This window comes from Eschscholzia californica, unplaced genomic scaffold (assembly GCF_041429995.1).
Source record: "Eschscholzia californica isolate CP2 unplaced genomic scaffold, dmEscCali1.0.p SCAF_1, whole genome shotgun sequence".
Taxonomy (NCBI): Eukaryota; Viridiplantae; Streptophyta; class Magnoliopsida; order Ranunculales; family Papaveraceae; genus Eschscholzia; species Eschscholzia californica.
This window is the reverse complement of record NW_028238198.1, coordinates 37,674,008-37,693,944: the sequence shown is the minus strand read 5'-3', so window position 1 is coordinate 37,693,944 and position 19,937 is coordinate 37,674,008. Positions and strand designations below refer to the sequence as shown.

The 19,937-nt window shown below is 34.0% G+C and overlaps 1 protein-coding gene and 3 long non-coding RNA genes across 6 annotated transcripts; 2 read left to right on the top strand and 2 right to left on the bottom strand.

Annotated features, from left to right (window-relative positions):
- The first annotated feature begins 1,347 nt into the window (after nt 1-1,347).
- Nucleotides 1,348-4,128, top strand: LOC147566580 (uncharacterized). 3 transcript variants are annotated; one of them, XR_015230506.1, is made up of 6 exons: nt 1,348-1,564; nt 1,676-1,708; nt 1,803-1,822; nt 2,386-2,485; nt 2,571-2,629; nt 3,692-4,128. It is a non-coding gene; the product is annotated as an uncharacterized LOC147566580 (long non-coding RNA). The 3 variants fall into 3 exon arrangements; XR_015230508.1 differs by lacking the exon at nt 1,803-1,822; XR_015230507.1 differs by lacking the exon at nt 2,571-2,629 and having other exon boundaries at nt 2,386-2,526.
- A 286-nt stretch (nt 4,129-4,414) lies between these two features.
- Nucleotides 4,415-7,774, top strand: LOC147566579 (uncharacterized). The gene is made up of 3 exons (XR_015230505.1): nt 4,415-6,098; nt 6,814-7,139; nt 7,461-7,774. It is a non-coding gene; the product is annotated as an uncharacterized LOC147566579 (long non-coding RNA).
- Nucleotides 7,775-16,158: 8,384 nt separating this feature from the next.
- Nucleotides 16,159-16,558, bottom strand: LOC147566578 (uncharacterized). The gene is made up of 3 exons (XR_015237452.1): nt 16,474-16,558; nt 16,311-16,366; nt 16,159-16,225 (listed from the first exon to the last, which is right to left on the bottom strand). It is a non-coding gene; the product is annotated as an uncharacterized LOC147566578 (long non-coding RNA).
- Nucleotides 16,559-19,292: 2,734 nt separating this feature from the next.
- LOC147566577 (uncharacterized protein At5g19025-like) lies at nt 19,293-19,937 on the bottom strand. Its single transcript, XM_086668497.1, has one exon. It carries the CDS (start codon nt 19,935-19,937, stop codon nt 19,293-19,295), a length of 645 nt encoding a protein of 214 aa, XP_086524623.1.

The following is a 19,937-nucleotide window of genomic DNA, read 5'->3' as shown; positions in this document are numbered from 1 at the left end:
ATGGTCACCCATCAAATGCAAGAAAGTAAACGAGACTCTTAGGGGCTGTTTGTTTTTTTGTTTATGTCTGAATCTGAATTAGCTGAATCTGAATTGGCTGAACTGAAATGGCTGAATCTGAATTGGATGAATTATTTTGTTAATTAGATGTTTGTTTTCCAAATCTGAATTATTGAGTCTGAAATATGATTTTGACAATTATACCCTCATTTATATATTTTTCACCAAACATACCCTAACTTTATTTGCCCTAATAAAATCCTAGAAACCCTAAACCCTTATACCCTCATTTACACTCTCAAACATATCAGCCTCCCACTCCCTCTCTCTCTCAGATGGAGCTCTAGCCAGAACTCTTTTACTCTTGCCGGAACTATCTCTCTCATGAAGATGTCGAGATCTAGCCGGAACTCTCTTTACTCTTGCCGGAACTATCTCTCTCAAACATACTCTTAACCAATTCGCTAGTAGGTCTTGCATCTTCCTCTCTCTTTCTCTGGCCGACTATCTCCCTCTAAAAGAAGGTTAGCGAATTGGTTGTGTGCTCTACGGTTGTGGCTGCGATGGTGGGTTTGTGGTGGTTTCGGTGTTGTATTTAAGGTGTGGTCTGGTTTGTGGTGGTCTTGCTGGTGGTTTGTGGTGGTTTTACAGGTAGTTTGTGGTTGTTTTACCGATGGTTTGTGGTGGTTATATAGGTGGTTTTACCGGTGGTTTGTGGTTGTTACAGGGGTGGTTTTGAAAGGGGTTTTGCCGGTGGTGGTGTTGATGGGTGATGCCGGTGGTGGTGTTGATGGGTGATGCCTGTGGTGGTGTTGATGGGTGATGCCTGTGGTGGTGTTGCCGGTGGTGGTGTTGCCGGTGGTGGTGTTGCCGGTGGTGGTGTTGCCGGTGTTGTTCATAGTTAGGGCCGGACAAAAGTGTCTAATATGCAAGGGCAGAAACGTCATTTATCGCATTTCAGCCATTTGACCTACTTTTCAGACTTGATTTGAAGTCTGAAATATTGGGCCTTTTTTTCAGCCAATTCAGACCTAGCCCCAATTCAGCTAAATTTTCAGATTTTTTTAAATTCAGAAACAAACATCTGAAATCTGAATTGGATTCCAATTCAGATTTCAGATCTGAAAAAATTAAAAAACAAACAGCACCTTAATCTGTAATCTGGGCCCTCAGAGAAGAAAAACCTTTCACCCGCTTCATCATCTGCTGAAATGTATGGGTGTCCGGTCCCACCATTAATACCTTGATAGTAAGGTTTTGCGGTTTTAGTTTCACTCCAACCTACTTCTTCCCTTCCTGTCTATATCTCTCTCTAAACAATGGAGCAAATTTGTAACTGAAATTACTAATCAATAGGTAAGCAATTTATGATTTGCAACGTACTTCTCCCTCATCTGGTCAGTTTTTTTTTCCGTTCGGATAGATTTTGGAGTATTTTCAATCCTCCGACTTCTCACTATGTAACCCCCTTGCATAGCGTTTAAGTTTTATAAAACGAATTTCGAGAGGGAGAGAAACAACTCCCCTGCGTCCAGATTTGTAATGTGAAAATTGATCTGAACAGGTAAAAAACCCTAATCAAATGTTATAGTTTTATTTCCCTAGCTTTTCTTATATTTACTTTTGATTCTCTTTCTTATTGATCCCTGATTCAAATTTGATTTATGGTTTTCAGGAAATAATTTGAAGGATCCATCGACTTAATCAGGTAAGAAAACTCCAATGAAGGGTTACAGTTTCATTTTATTAGCATTTTTTGTATAAATTTTGATTGCTTTGGTTGTTTCAGGAAATGATTTCAGGGACTCATCGACTTAGTTAGGTAAGAAAACCCTAATTGAAGGTTACAATTCCACTTTCCTAGCTTTTCTTGTATTTACTTTGATTTTCTTGCCTATTAGTTCCTGATTTAAATTTGATTATGATTTGTCAAGAAATAATTTGAACGACTCATCGACTTAATAAAAAGAAACTTGAAGAATGTGAACTTAATCACTTATTGCTTCATAGATGATGTTTCCTTCAAAAAACTAATCACATGGTCGGATGACATCTCTTAACTGAAATACAATGAAAACGGGGCTACCCTTCTCGCCTAGAACTTCAACAATATGATTAGATTGTTTCGTTATATGAGGTTTTGGGTAAAGTGCCATGCATATTATTCGGTCTCCAATATCTATCTAACAAAGTTATAGTCATATCGTTGTTTTACATTTAATTGATATATGTGAGTGACTTTTAGTTAAATTATGTAAGTAATGGTCTGTGATGATATGGCCTCAATTAGTTCAGCTTTCATTCCACGCCCCTTCATTGATTCCATTTGTTATGAGATTTTTCGTGGGGAACGAACATTGATTTTGCCATCTCTGTGTATTACAGGCGATTTAATGTGTTTATGGAACCAAAGGTTAATAAAGTCGCTGCAAAATAGGACAACCTCTCCATTGATTTGTTCAGCTTGAGTTTTATAAGAATGAGGGTTGACACATTATTCTAAAGCTAAGCTTCCAACTACAAATGGTGGGTTTTTCTCTCTATAAAATGGGTTTTTCTCTCTATACCAGGTTCAAGACGTCGTCGTCCTAAAGCTGCGACAGTAACAATGGAAACATATCATATACTGGTAATTCATAAATTACACAACTTAGCATAGCTGAAATCGATTTGTCATGTTTCTGTTACGTTACATTGTTACTTCATGAAGCAAGTATGTCATCATTATCTTAAGTTAGAAAACACCCTATTGGATGGCATCCCAGCTCCAAGGCTGAAGATATGTGACTTTGGGTACTCCAAGGTACGTGTTGTCTTTTTAGTAGTTATCATGATGGTGTATTAGGTTCACAAGCAACTGTGGTTTCACAAAATTTTTAATGTAAGCAAGACTACTTATGTTAGCTCCGTCTTTGTGAAAACATTGGTGAACCACATGACATGCCTTACATCTTGACTTGGCTGCTTGTATCAGTCATTAGTATTGCACTCACATCCAAAGTCAACTTTGGGAACCCTTGCATATATATGCTCCAGAAGTATTGCTTAAGAAGGAATATGATGGCAAGATAAATCAACTTCTTGGTCTTACAAGGTTACCACTTGGTAATTGTTCGGCTCAATAGTGCATTGACTTTCGGCAATGGTGCTCCAATAGATCGAAGAGGATACAAAATTGACTCGGAGACATTACATGAATCGTCTAAAACTGCGTTGATCTGGTCAGTGGAATTAGTTGAATTATGTTCTTGCCACAGATATAGGTCAATTTAGCTCTCGAATCTTTTGTTTCATGCAGCGAATTTTGAGTGTTCAGTATTCAATTCCTGATGGTATTACTCCCGAGTGTCGCCATCTCATCTCGGTGATTTTTGTTGGCACCTTCAGCGATTAGTGATTTGCTTTATCTAGGAGTGTCTAATTTTTAGTGTAGTTGCTGGTATTTTGAGGTCGGAAGAACTATAGGCCAGATTTGCTCACGATTTTTATTGGCAGCCCTCTTAGGAGATAAAGAACACCTTTTCAAAATAATTGTTTTGTGTTTGTAGTCCGTCATTTGCCCATTTTTTTCTTTTCTTTTTCTGGTACGTGGTTTGCAGGCGAAAATATATGTAAACTGAGTTTTATCGTTTATTTTACAGTTCACTATCCATGGTTCTGATATTAATCTCGGACCTTTTTACTATTTCAGTTACGGAGGATACACATGTCCGAGATCCGAAACCATGAATGGTTTCTAAAGAACCTTCCAGCATATCTAATGGATGAGAACAATCAATTTGAAGAACCAGACCAACAACCTATGCAGAGTATCGATGAAATCATGCACATCATAGCGGAGGTGATTGTACATGCGGCTGTAACATGTGGGCTCAACGAGTATTTGACGGAATTGGACTTTGAGGATGATATGGAGGACCTAGAGGCTGATCCTAACCTAGACGTTGATAGTAGGGGAAGTAGTTTCTGCATTGTCAATTGATCAATGTCTGTTGGTCTTTGCTTTTGAAGAATGAGAAAAAGAAATGTGATTCATAATTAATTGACTACAGCTTTGGATCATCATCCATCTATTGGATTATTGTTATGTTAATATTACTATTAAACATTAAAGATTATTATTTCTAAGTCGTTTGTATTCTATTATTTGTTTTTGAAGATTTACTCTTTGATAAGAAATTATATTTTGGCTAAGCAATGGGCATTAATTTTAATAACATTAAGAGGTCCGTGCCGGAGGCACGGGTTATACCTAGTCTATATAATAAAATAGGTGGATGTGTGCTGACTGGGACAAACACCTGGATAAATCTGGCCGTCCGTCTCACATCACCACCATCAGCAACCATTGGATTTACCCACGTGTGAGTTGTTCGCTGGACGGACACATCTCTTTCTTACTGGACAGACACATCTCTTTCTCACTGGACAGATGCATCTCTTTCGTTCATTTCTTTGCTCTATTAAAACCATGGCTTCTCATGTTGAGAAATTTTTTGCTTCCCTTTGTCAGAGAAATTTTTTGCTTCGTTGCCGCCAAGGTTAGTAGTTTTTTTTCGTTTGTCGTCTTCACATCTATTTTTTTTCCTTTGTCATTCATTTCTTTGATTTTACTGTTCTTGTGTTTAAGGTTTAAGTCATCTATTTTTTTACTGCTATTGGTTAGTATTGATTGTGTTTTCTGAAATCAAAATGAGATCATATCGGTTAGTATTGATTGTGTTTACTGAAATCAAAATGAGATCATATTGGTTCATCTATTTTTACTGCTCTTGGTTAGTATTGACTGTGTTTATATGCTGACTAAGTGTTTGATTAAATGTCTCATAGACAAATATAAGTCGTCTTCGCATCATGTGATATAATTCTTACCCACTTAATAAAATGATACCGTTGGTTCACTATATATTTGTTAATAAAGCCTATCTGTTCACTTCCACTTGAGTATGGATATTTGTTACTAAAGCCTATCTATTCATCTATTAATCTATTTAATTGAAATCAAACATATGTGTTCATCTATGTGAGAATTAGTATTTAGTTGCATGGAAATCATATGTTACTTTTGTTTTAGATGATAAAAATCTGTTTCGATCATTTTTGGAATCATCTATGTGAGTTGATATATATTGGTATTTAGTTGCATAGACTTCATACGCTCACAAAGTGTTTGATAAAATGTCTCAAACAATTTAAAATCTAATTTATCGTACTTCTGTTTCATGATACAAATTAGTATTTAGTTGCATATATTTCATATAGGATTAAATGTCTCAAACTTTGTAACCAAATACTGGTTCTATATTATTATATAGATGATAAAATTTTGTTTCTATGTTGTTGGAACTTGGAACTATCTATGTGAGTTGATAGAAATTAGTATTTGGTTGTATATAGTTCACATCCATGTTGTTGGAACTTGGAACCATCTATGTGAGTTGATAGAAATTGGCTGTATAGAGTTCATATGCTCTCAAAGTATTTGATAAAATGTCTCTCACACTTCAAAGTTTAAGTTTTAGTATTGTTGGTGTTTTGAATTCTAGAGTTCACATGCTCCATTGCTGATGGCTTATTACCCATTTTGTGAGTCCATGCAACTTAGTTTCCCACCCTCGTCAGCCAAAATGAGAATTTTTCATTTAGTTAGTCGATAGCAACTTTTCATGTAGTTCGGCAATAAAAAAATTTCGTCCGGTTTGGCGATAAGACTTTTCAGGTACAGTTCTTTAGGATGAAAAACTCACTTATTTGCCTTCTCCTTTTCACAGTGTAGAGTGGATGTAAACCGATGATGCATTTGGTTTATTTTACGGATCAAAATTATTCGATCGAAAAGAACAAAGGCAACATGATCCTGCAAGGCCTTTAAGGACCTCAAGTTGAACTCCAACTCTGCGTAGATTCTAACCTTTTTATAAAGCAATATATGTTTGCTCGGCGCCCGAACACCTATAGCCTTCCGTACACCCTCATTGCTTAATTTATTTCATAAACAGATTTTCAGTCAAGTTACTGGGGATAATCTCATAGTTGTTGCCATTGATCACGGAATTCCCACCTCAGATTATCTCTAAAATGGGGAGTAAGCAGGCAAGGTCAGTATTTTGTTGTGTTTTGTCTTCTCATGTTTGATTTGTGTTTGTAAGTCATCTTCACATCAATCTTTTTTAAAATAATTTCCATGTCAAATGAATTCATTTAAAATGCTATGCTTATGCATGTTGTTGGACAAGCATTACAACTCACCCTCATGTTCGTAATTGCATGGCCAAGTTAATCTGAGTCATCACCATATGACGCCTTAGGCAGGTTCGCATAAATCTGTTTTAGGTTGTTTCTCTGTCTGTGACTTTGTATATTTACAGGCCCAAACTATTAGAATAACTCTTGATGGGAGAAACATTGGTCCAGGCTCTGTCGTGTTCATTAGTATAGCATTTTTCGCTGCATAATTTCTGTAATGATGGCTAATTTACTTTGTCTTTGTGAATCATGTATGTACAGGTTCATGTAACAGTTAGGCATTCTAGGATACATAAAATTGTTCCTCACGACCATGGATCTTCTGGAACTCATAATCTAAATATCCAAAATGCATAATACTGACACACATTACCAGTGGATAGCCTGGAGAAAGTAATAAATTTTCTTTCGCAAAGTTGAGAGATATCAAAATTTTGTGGCAGCTTTATGAGCTAGAAGTCAACTGCATTATACCTACCTGCATTCACTCACAAAAGTTGTTCAACTTCCCTAAGATATAATCAATGATGATTAACTCTTACAGTCTTCTTTTGTTTCTTTTAATAGGCTGTTCAATGATGATAGATACTTCAATATCTCATAAATTCAAGCCATAACATCTCAAAACCACATACTTTCAGAGCCATGGAGTCCACTTTTAATGGTGATGTCACAGGAAGACCAACTAAAGTTGGAAACTCCCAAGACATAGTATTTTAAATCTTTATGTAATCCTGTTAGTGATTTCATTTTGGTTAGAGGCCTGAAGCAATTTGATATTCCAGTTTTGAATTATACAGGAGATAGAGGCACTAACACAGTACCATTTGAACTTTCAGAGGAGGTATTCATCTTTTCAGTTTCCATAATTTGCGTGGGATTTCAACTTATCCGTAAGTTCTTCTCTTTAATTCTACTTATTGTTTCCTGCACATGCGTAGGCTGGATATCTAATCCAGACTTTACCAAGTTTTGATGCACCCGGTTCTGTTAAGGGCGTTTTGATTAGTCAATCAATATTGGGACATTCTGTAACTACGCTTACACTTTTGATTCTTCCTTTTTGAGTTAGTTTTCTAGATGCATTGAATATTTTGGCTGTTTAGTAATTTTAGGAGATTGAACACAGTGCCATGTTAGTTGGTGCTTAAAATTCCATAACATGTTCTTGGTTTGTAATGTATTTAATATTAAATTTTTAATATCTTCTACAGTATATTAGGTCAAGGGAAACAGATAAGAAGGCCAATATGGTGCCCCAGCTGGATATTGCTTATCTTTGGACGCTAGATAATCACTATCGTGGACCAACTCTAGATATGGTGGTCATGTTTCAGCAAGCGTTGAAGCAGTGTTTCGTTCAAAGCTATTTTTGTGTAGCAAGTTTCCGAAAGCTTTTTGTTGCAATATGATGTTCTTTACTAATACTTTGTTTTTCAATAGGATTGCTCTCTTTGTTGAAATTTACACATTATTTTTGCAAACTGTAAAATAATTGCAGTCAAATATAAGATTTAGTCAATTTCAATATTCATGAACTTTGGTTCGATTCTGATAATTGTGATAACAAAACGTCAATTTTTGCAGACTGGAGCTCTTTTGATAATATGCGGTCAATAATTTTATATCGTATATAATGCTTAACGAAAGCGCCTGTGCCGAAGGCACGGGTTAATACCTAGTCTATATAATAAAATAGGTTGAAAAGTGCTGACTAACATTGGAGATAAATCTAACCATCCGTCCTAGATCAACACTAATATCAACCTTTAGATCCATCTACTAGCCTCTTGATCAAACTTGGAGTTACTAAGCAATAATCAACCTTTAAATGGTGATTATTGCGCATGAAAATGTTATTGATGTGAATAAGTGGTGGTTTATTGGTAATGAATTACTAATTATGTTGGACTAGATTCGCATCGCATCTCTCTCCATCTCCCCCTAAATCCATACGTACATTTCACCTTTCTCTATTTTTAGTGCTAATCACAATGGTGATTCATTACCAATAAATGGTGGGTTATAACTCCCCAAAATCATGTTGTTAGATTATAAGTTTATAACTCCTTCATCTCTCTCCATCTCCCAAAATCCACCTTTCCCTTTCTCTATCTTCAGTTTTTTAGTTACCCTCATTAATCCTCTCGTTAGTCTCTCTTTTTATCTTCAGCAAACACGTCTCTATCCATTTGAATTTTTGTGCTAGCGTACGATTTAATCCATTTGAAAAAAATTTTATTTTTTTTGTAACACAGGTTTCTTCACAACAGGAAAAAGATGAGCCATTGACTCCACCCATCTTTTCAGGTATGACTTTTTTCCATTTAAATTTGGTTTTCATCAACTTTTCAATTTGGAATCCCCGTCGTAAGTAGGGAATAGGTCTTTCAGGATTTGTAGTAGATGCTCTTCAGGTCAGAAGACTCCTCTTAGTTGTTATATTAGATTACCTGACAAAATGAACGAATCGTTTTTCTGTTTTGGATATAGAGATTTGGTAGACATTTATTAGATAATCAATTTCTTCAAAGGATGAACATGAAGCTCCTATATAATTTTTCATTCATATGGTAATTCTTGCTACGTTTTCAATTATTAAAACACAAAAGCTTATCTTTTCAGATATTGTGTATGATTTAGTTCACTGTGCTCGATGCACGGTTCACAAAGATGCAAATACTGGGGGGATCTCTCCATCTCTACTTCTACTTCACATGAGGTTCCATTGTCGCTTTATGTTAACCAAATAGGGAAGTTCTTGATCTATAATGGTTTTGCGGTTCAAAATTGAAGGCGAAAATTCTCAAGAGGGTGTGGTGTGGTGGAACGCATAAAATGCTCAAAGAGAGTGTCCGTTTTGCAAAAAATGAAGGGGTATTTTATTGTCAAGGTGGTAATTCTAATGCTAATTAACCAGAAAGAGTTTTGAAAAAAGGTTTTCGGTATGTGGAACTTAAGTTGCGACGAAATCAACCGTTACATCTCTTCTCCGTTCTCCAACATTTCGCCTTCAAAAATTTTCATCCATTAGTAATGAAATTGTTCTTATTCTATACGCTTGGTTTCAATGAATTGTAATTTATTGTCATGAAATGTCTGTTTTCGTTTCATTTTGAATTTCTCTTTTTTGTAGGTATGTGGCAATGAAATTGTTCATATTCTGTTATGTGATTTTAATTTTTGTTTTGAGAGTGTTTAAGTTTTATTAAAGAAAAATAAATGTTTTGATCTTCTCGGAAGTGTATGAAAACAGGAATGCAATGTTCTGGTTTCGATTATGCTTTTCATTTTCATGGTCTTTTATTCATCAAGTGTGGATTGAAATTATTGTGGATGATGTTCGATTAGAAATATCAAAAAATTATAATTTATATCTCTAGAAATCAACCTAATCGATTATAAAATTGTTCTTTTATTTGCCCAATAGCCTCTAAATGTTGTTGTGCAAGGAGAAACAATTGCTCATATAAATAGTCAAGTACGAACTCCAAGTTTTAACAACTGGGCCGAAAGTAAACAATTGTTCAATCTGGATGGTTGGATGGTTTTGTGAACTTCAGGGGACAAGCCTCCACCTCGATTCAATGTAATGGGTCTGAAATTGTAAGTTTATTTTAATAATTTTGAGATTAATAATATGGTTAGTTTCAGTGATCTTTTGATAAAGTGATTCATTTCATCATTGTCATATTTGTTTCTCTGTGAATTTGTAATGAATTTGGTTTGGTATGGTCTAGGTTCATTGCAGTTATAATAATTGTAGTTTACAAATATTTTTCCTAGATTTGCATTCAAAAATATTTAGTTTGTGTTAAAGGAAAGATCTAACATGTATGATAACGACAGAACTACTGAGCTTAGAAATTAATTTGTTTCTCCAAAGTTATTTCAGTAAATCTTAATATGTTTTTACTTTGCAATTTTCTTTTAGAGATTTACTTTCTCAAACATTTGGTTCGATTCATATCTGTTAAAAGGGGATTAAATAGTTGTGATAAGAAAAGATATATTTTTGTAGAAAGAAGGTCATGCATTTTGATATTAGGTGGTCAACAACCTTATAACATATATACTGTTTAGAAGAAACGTCCGTGCCAGAGGCACGTGTTATACTTAGTCTATTATATAAAACACAAACTTTTTTGCTGACTGGGACAAACCGAAACATAAATCCGATCGTCCGTTGTGATTTTCATAAAATACTCGCCTTTTCCGTTGTGATTTTCAGAAAATACTCGCCTTTTGATCTATTACCCACCCTGAAATTTACAAATTTATTGACCCATGAAGAAAGTGAGTAATACCCAATCTCACCTCCCCCATTAATTATCTTTTTAACTCGGTCATTATGTCCTAAGCGTATGTTCCTCTCTCTCACTCTCTATCACCGTTACCCTCTTCATTGCTCTCCCTCTGTCTTCCTTCCCACGGTTACCCACTTCATTGCTCTCTCTCTCTCTTCCTTCCTACCGTTACTCTCTTCATTGCCCTCTCTATTCTTCAATTTTCAAGGTATGTCCGATCTAATTTCCATACCAAACATTTTTGGTCAGTTGTTAATAATGAAGGAGATCGATTTCCTTCACCCATGTCAATTTCATGGAATGCAAGGTTCGATTAACACAGTACTTTGAGTTTTGGTTTTCTATAATTTTGTTTTCAATTTCATATTCAATTTTGTTCTTCATATAATTTCTAACCTTCCATGTCAATTTCATGGAATGTACAGGTTGAAAATGCATTACATCCTGATACACATTTAACAACTGGTATAATAGCCTATGGGATAGGGAAACGAGTATGTTGCTCTGGTCCCAGTGATGGGTGGACTTAGAGCTCGATATGCTTCAGATCATAAGCCTTGGGAAATTTACAAGGTATATGTTTATATAATTTCTCTTCATTACATTTCCTTCCTAATTGCTTTGGATGTACTGATTTTGGCTCCTTCAGTTCACCAACACTCTTCTGTCTCATCACTAAGATAACATTACAAACTTTCTCTCGATTTCTCTCTCTATCTCTCATCTCTATTTGAAACAAATTTTGGGGGTCATAGAGCTACCAAGTTCTTCCTCATTTTTCTTGGATTTTGAATTGAATGTTTGTATTTTGAGATCAAGATTGTAAGATCCTCCCACTTTTGAGGATTAATAAGTTCTTTTTTGACTTTCTGTTTGATTAGTTATGTATGATCTTGGGTTGAATATTAGAATCAGATTTATTATCCACTACCACTAAATGAGTTTTAGTGACTTAGGTTGTTGTTATATGCAACTATGATTCATCCTGGATATAGATTCCTCTCTGAGAATGCCCTTTTTGTCGAAATTTGCAGAAAGCACGAAATCAACTATACGAGACCGAATGTACCTACTTCGACTTAGAAGAGGCCACGCGTCTGTCTACTTGTGTCTGTAGCAAAGAGGAGAGTTGTGGTGAGGAGAAAGAGACAAAGAGGAGAGTCCTGGCGAAGATAAGGACAGATGCGTAATAGAAAAAGAGATGGAAGAAAAGATGGTGGTGGTGACAGGTGATGGTGATAATAGTGGTGAAGTTGAAGATACCCATCTTTTTTTCTTAGGATTGCTTAGTAACATTGCCAAGAATTCCAATGTCTACTTCCATGTAAAATTGCATCACATGATTAAGTTTCCAAATTCTGTTAGAGAATTAATGAAAGAAACAATGTACAATGTATCGTTAAATCTTCTTATATGTATTTAAATTGATTTTCTCCGTGCCGGAGGCACGGGCTATACCTAGTCTATTATATAAAACGCAAAGTTTTTTGCTGACTGAGACAAGCCAAAAGACAAATCTGGTCATTTGTTCAGTTTGACAATAAATCTTGACGGTTAGATCTCTTACCTCCCTATCAAAAACATAATTTGTTCACCCACCCATTATCACGGTTATCCGTTTTATATATCTCTAAATCATGACCATCTGGTTCACTATCTTCAAATCTCAACCCTAACCTATCTTACCCTCACAAACCACTCATACAACTACCTTTAAATGTCATCTACTAAATGGTCATTATATATAGTAAATGTCATTAAAAATTTTATATAACTTCTACTCTCTCTAAAAAACAAAAAAGTTCAAAAAAGTTCTATGATATTTAGAGTTAATGATGATTTAATATACCCTTTATACTCAGAAATACCAAAACGTTCCATGATTTTTGGATTATGAGAAATTGGGTCAAACATATGGATAATGGTGATGCCCAGCCTTTAGATATTTAGAGTTAATGGTGATTTATACCCTATACACTCAGAAATACCAAAAGGTTCCATGATTTTCATATTATAAAACATGATAGAAATAAAACCTCTCGCATCTACTCCTCTTTTTCTCTCTAATTTTTAATTCTGTTTTTATTTTTCTCATTACTAAATTGTAACTGTCCCTCTTCTTCCTCTTCATCATTAATATAATTTATTATAATAAATATAGCCCATTAAAAATGAAGTAAAACCTCTCATATATACTCCTTATTTTCACTCTAACTTTTAGTTTATGCTTTTATTCTCCATCATTACTAAATTGTAACTCCCCTCTTCTGCTTCCTCTTCACCATTATAAATTACAATGAGCTAACAAATCATCTCAATTTCTTCCAGTGATATCTGTCTCTTCAAGGTATTTATTTGTCTCTCAGATATTTCGATATAAAAATACAAATTTACCTATTTTTCTGACACTATTCTCTCTTGCAGGTACACATTTATTTCTCTCATATTATAACCCAGCAAATACCGATTGGTTTGTCCTTTTCTGATTGTTATTTGTTGTATAAAGAGATACGTGGACGATGCACTTTCAAAGCGATGTATATGTAGTTAATATTATGTTTTTTTGTAGTTTTTATGTGTGGAGATTTTGTGTTTGTTATGGATTTTAATAGTTATGGTGATTTTTGTATAGATTTAAGGCATTTGGTGAAGTTGATGGAATTGACGTAGCTTGGAATCAATAATAGGAAAGGTTGTACTTTGAAGTGTTTTCTTGACATGTCAATGTGAAATATAGTCTATAGAAATAGTTTATGTAGAAAATTATGAATTTCTGTTTCTCTAAATAGTATCTATTATACGGTTTGCAATATCCAAACTGATTTTTGTTTTCAAATTCTACACGTAACACATACAATCTATGTTTGTTATTTTTGTATTTTTATTTCAAATTCTACAAGTAACACATACAGTCTGTCGGTGATTCCTGAAGACGTGAAAATAAGTGATGGTAGGGAACGCGGCATTCAATATTTGTCTACCCAAAATCATAGATGTTGGGGGACTTGCTTAGATGCACCAAAGTCGTGACCTCAAAAGAAATTTACAAACGTAATCTTGTTGTTTGCGTAGTTTACAGAATTTGAACTATCTTTATTTTAAATGACTGAGAAGAGTTTGTTTAGAGCATCTCCAATGCAACACTCAATCTCAGAAACTCCGAGTGCCACCTAGGATTTTTAGAGTTTTTTCTTAAAAATCCTCTCCAATGCAACACTCTATTTGGATCTCTAACATGACGTGTCGAGGGTGGAATAGAGATATCTCAAGAGGACACTCTAGAAATAGAGTGTCCTCTTGAGATATCTCTAATTGTCCAACTCATCCATATTTGATTTTCAACTAATAGAAATCGAGTCCTCTGTATTTTCTAAACTAACTTATTATTTATTTGCAAAAATAACTATGTCACATAAGTAAATAAGATAAGTTTAGAGTTTGCATTGGAGACAAAAAAAAATTTGAAGATCTCTATTAACGCCACCTAGGAGTGAGAATTTCAAAAGGAACTTGACACATAGGATGAATAGAGATTTTTTTTAGTTTTGCATTGGAGATGCTCTAAGTTAATGAATAAATTTAGAATTTCTCTAATTTGAAAGAGATACTACTAATATTATATAATATTGTGTATAATATGGATATCCTTCCGTTTTAACAGAGATAGACTTATGAAATGTGAAACGTTATTTCTAGATTGGCTCGTCAAAGTACGACCAGTTTCCCGCGTGGCTTCCTAAGGAAGAAGAAAGGTCGTGATGACCCGTTTCTCAGTTTTCTTTGCATTGACTAAACAATCAAACAAAAACATTCCAATAGTGTTGTTTTGTCTTTTTTTCTCTATTCCTATTTTCTTCCTTTATGTTTCTTGCTTTCTATTTCAGCCCTGATCTTTATGTTCATGGACAATCTTCATTTCCCCAATTAAACACCTTCAAAGCTCCTTTGCTAACCAAAAAAAATGCTCTTCTTTTGCTTTGTAACAATGAGGGACAAATTTTGACATTTGAGGTGACTCGTGATTGTGTGCTTTTTGAAAGCTTAATTTATCAATACTTCATTAAATGTCTTTGATTTTTGTAAAATGCTCTACTCCACCTAATTTGTGATGGAATTGTTGTACCACCTCTATATTTGAACTGTCCATTAATGATTAACGGTCTGAATAAGAACAAATAAAAGGACGGTATAACATTTTCATCATAAGTCTCGAGGGGTGGTGGGGAAATTTCAAAATAATCAAGAAAAATTACGATAAAATATTAGTTGCAAAAGTTTTATTACGCTTCCAACAACATGTATGGCAAAGATCAACATCTGATGTGCGCCCTGTTAGATGTCAAGATTTGTTCGGATTAGATCAGGATTAAATAAAATTTCGGTAAGTAAAACAAACTAACCACATATTGTAAAAGGGACAATTTACACACTACGTTTAGGTTTGATTTAGGAGTTGAATATTCTGTGAGCTCGAAGTACTTTAGTGATGGTTTTGTTGGATGTGTGAGGGGGTAGGATAGGGGGCAGTAATCTGTTATAGTACATTTCCTTGGCCAAAAACAATCCTAAAATGAGAGCTTCATATATATGTTGCTCTAGTTTTTGCAATTTATTTAACCAAGAGAAAATTATTTCTTACTAAGAAATCTTAAATGCAGTTCATATTCAATTTATATCTATAAAATATACGACAATATCTTAATCTCTCTTCCAATACTGACATCCCCAGATCCTAAAGCTACATATATCCTATGAATCTGTATCTGTTTCATACTTATCCTTACAGTTCAAATCAATATTCTTAACAACTCCCAAATCCCTCAATTGCCCATCTATGTTCACTTCAACAACTGGCCTCCTAATTAATGGAAGTACAAGAAAACTTGTATTATCTTCATGAGTTTCTTCACTCTTCATGACGCAGCGGAAAAATCCGTAAAAATAATTAGAACTCCGTCTAAAACTTATGAAACTCAGAAAAAATCTTAGATCTTCGTCTACAGACTTATGGAACCGAAATTAATAAGATTTACTACTAAAATACCAAACTTTATTGATAAATTTGACTGAATAAAACAACTCCTAGACCCCCTTTATATAGATTAGGGTTTCCTTATTCTAAATAAACTCAAATAAAAGTTTCTAATAAATAAAATACTACTTCCCTTATCCTAATCAAATTCTAATTAATAAAAGCTTCTAAATAAATAAAATACTAGAATCTAAAACCTAAAAAGTTTCCTAAAAATATAAAACTGCTAAAAATAATAATTCACTACGAACAAAAATATTATACTACTAAAATAACTAGATTTTAAGATATCCAAGATACTCTGAATATCTCATGAAAATCTCCCTGCATCACTTCACCTCTCATCTTTTCTACCATCTTTTGTTTCTGTTAATGACCCACTTCGATTAGTTGAATCTGATTTGTACTCTGAAAGTGAATTTTCTGCTTTTTTTAGCATTGAATTTAAATATTTTTCTTGAGCTTCAATTCTCAATTGCAAATTTCTCTGTACCTGAAGAAGAATTATCGATTTTATTGAGACGATAAAGAAAATAAAATTTTAATTATCAACAACTGGGTTGAACAAAGTTCTACCTCATCATGAAATTTCTTCTGATCCTCCGTTTGTATCTGAGGAGCGCGAGAATTCTTCAAGCTTCTGATTAACAGAATTCATGATCAATATAAATAACCCATGAAAATTACTCAAACCAAGATAAAAAAAAGTTGATCACATTTCTTACTCATCAACTTGGTTTCGAGTTCCATCCATGAGGAAACACAAGAAATTTGGAGTTCTCTGTCATCAACATTTGTAGAATTAAAACCAAGATTAAGGAAGAGAAACAAGAAGCTAAAAATTCTTAATTTGAAATTATGACCTTCACAAAAAATAAAGAAAAATACCTTTCATTCAACTAAACTAGACCAACTAGTGAAATTCAGAAATTACCCATTTTGATGTTCTAAAACTGTAATTGATTAATCAAATGGAGTTTCATAGAATGAAAGATGCAGATATGATTCTGTCAACTAATTCAAAACCAAGACTAATTCAACTTCATTTGAATTTCTGACTTAAAAGTTTCAAACATTTTTTTTTCTTTCACACAATATCAAAAAACAGTAGTGGGTAATGTTGAAGAAAATGTGTAATTGAATAAGGGTCCGTTTGATACGTGTGAAAATAGGGTTGGAATGTTTGATTGACCTTAAAAAGTGTGAAAATCGTTTTCTCGTAAGAAAAAAAGGTATAAAAATAGCACCATATATTTTCCCACCCAATAAGTGTGAAAACGCAATTCTCACGCTCTCCCTAAGATATCGCGCTCTCTCTCCTCTTTCCAAGTCCCGTCTCCCTTCCCCTTCTCTCTCTAAACACTATTGAAATCTTCATCATTCTCAATTAAAAGATCAGTGAATCCTCTCTCTCTTCCTCAATCAATTTAAACTTTCTTCTCCCTTTGATCTATCTCTCTCAATCTCTTAAACTATCTCTCTCAATCTCTTAAACTATCTCTATTCTCTTTTTCAATTTCAGAAACCCTAGTCACCATCACCATATCAACAACCATCTACCAATTGACAGAGATCGAAGACAGAGATTATGGTGGTAATTTATTTCTTCTTTAACAATCTCATACCACACAGATATCGAAGGCAAATATTAGGGTTTCTGGAAATTTATTTCTGCTTAGCAATACAATAGAAATGAAAATAGACAAAGAATTTGAGACAAGTTACAAACCGATTTTTGTTCTTGTTCTTCAATAGTGGGTGCAAATGATATCTTCTTCTTATAAAATTAGGGCTTCTTATAATGAGAGAGATATGAAATTTCTGAAATTAGTGTTTCTAAAATATAGAAATTATGGTCTCTAAGTTAGGAAATTTCAGAAATTAGTGTAGAGATAGGATTTTTGACATTGTGAAATAGATGAAATTGGGGTTTAAAATTGGGAAATTTATTTCTAAATCTTGGACGTTTATGAATTAGGAAGTTTATTTCTAAAGATAATTGAAGTTTATTTCTAAAGATAATTGAGGAATTTGATTCTTGAAATTGGGAAGTTTATGAATTGAGAAATTATTCTCTATTTATTTCTAAAGATAATTGAAGTTTATTTCTAAAGATAATTGAGGAATTTGATTCTTGAAATTGGGAAGTTTATGAATTGAGTAATTATTCTCTAAAATGGAGACATTAGGGTTTCTGTATAGGATTCAATTCATCCAACATGAAGAAGATGAATAAAAGAAAAAAAAAAAGCATGACTTTTTAAAAGCACCCCAACATTTTCTTACACCCTATCAAACACTTACAAAACTTAAATTCATAAGAAAATTTGGTTTTCTCTCCTATCAGAAAAAAAAATAATGATTTTCACATCAATTAAATTCATAAGAAGTTCTTATTATTCTCTTCCACATTTTCAACTCCATGTCATCTTTATCTAACTTTTCTTTCTTATTTGACTTCAAAGGGAACAGAGAACCTTTGATGAAAGCAAATAACAGAGGAAATGATAGAGTTTGATTGTGAGTCTCAAATGAGGAAATATTACAAGTGAATGAGTAATTTTTTTACTCTCTCTCACTAGGTAGCCCCACCATGAATAATGGATGCAATTTTACTTCAACTATAAAAAACTTTTCAAGAAAATTTGGTGGGGTTTTTGCTTTACTTAATAATTTCTTCATTCTCTAACTGAATTCAAGAGAAAATCAAATGAAGTTGGTTTCCTTTTTCCTTCAGGAAGGTGTGGAGTGGTTGTGGATTCCCTCTTTTTAGGCTTTGGTGGTGAAGGATTGAAATAATCTAGTGTTTAGATTTTAAACAAACTTATCTTAACTTTCTTCATTCCAAAGAAAGAAACGTCGAGAAAGAGATTCAAATAGAAGAAGGTATTATCGTAACAGTAGAGATATAGTATTCGGATTCTCTCCTAGCAACTTACATCTATATCACCATCCCAAAAGAAGACCGAAGTAATTTGTTGGGAGGTATTCCATCCTGCATCCAAGGATACTGATTTCTACCTTGAGACCTGTCTCTCAAAATGGCCTATAATACACTTTCGATTTGGAATAGTTAACTTTTCCTAAGGCCAGTTAGAACCATATAAGAATGTCTTTAAGCTTTCTAAGCTGGTCCGAGATCTGAATCATCATCCACGAAGAAGAATCGTTCCCAAACTGTAGATGGTTTACTAGGATGCCATTTTCTTTTGACTTGAAAACAAGTATCCAATGTTTTTCTTCTGCCTGACGCACACAATGACAAATGATTTCGGCCACCATAAGAAAAAGGAGTGGGAAGAGAGGATCACCTCTTGCCTTATTCCTCTTGCCTTATTCCACCATAAAATGCAGTGCATAACCTAAAATGTAAAAGATCTAGTACGTATCTTACAGTTTCTAACCGTAAATGAAGTGATTTTACACACAAACATTATATAACCAAGAGAACACTAAAAGAAGAACTAATTCTGCCCACTATGAAAAATTAAATCGAGATTTCAAAGCTCAAACCAGAAACAGATATAAAAACAATTACGAAATTAACATTGTTTCTATTTCATGTAATGGTAATATTACAAGTTTATATTGTCATTCATTTATTTAAGTACAACATATTTAAAAGGAGCATATTATTATTTTTGTTCCTAAGTTTGAAACTAAGAGATGAAAAACTTACTCCCTATCACCTACTGATCATATTCAGCTTATTTATTGATCTTCCGAACCTTCTTCGGGCCAGGAACTTCCATTCTACCAATAGAACACCCGCATCTCCCTCGAAACATAACCACGGCTCTCCCATTTGGTGGCGCTATCTTCTTAAGCTCAGCCTCCAATTCTCTTTGGTGACCAATAGACAATTCAAAAAGACTACCCTTCCCTCCTCCATCTTTCCCTAAAGAAGGATTAGAATGCTTAATACAATCTTTGGTTTTGATTTGGATATCGAATTCTGCTTCTTGACGAAGGCCGGGAAAATTCGGATTCCCACATTTCCTACTGGTGCATTTAGTTATTACCCAAGCAGCCAATATTGCAAAGAACAAACTAAGTGCTAGAGATGCATAAACTAATGGTGCTCGAAAAATTTCATCTTTCACAATTGAACTAGTAATCCCAACAATTTCAATAATCCCTTGACAGATAAACATAACATAAGGATATATCAGAAACCCACAAGCACCAATTACAGCAATTAAGATCAAAACATCGATCGCGACAGTCTGAGATCTAGAACAAGGTTGAACCTTTAAGGAATTTGGCGAAATGGGTAGTTTTCTGTTCATATTTTGTTGATAATTGTGCTTTGAATTACTAGATGTATCAGTTAAACTAAAAGGATTTGTCAT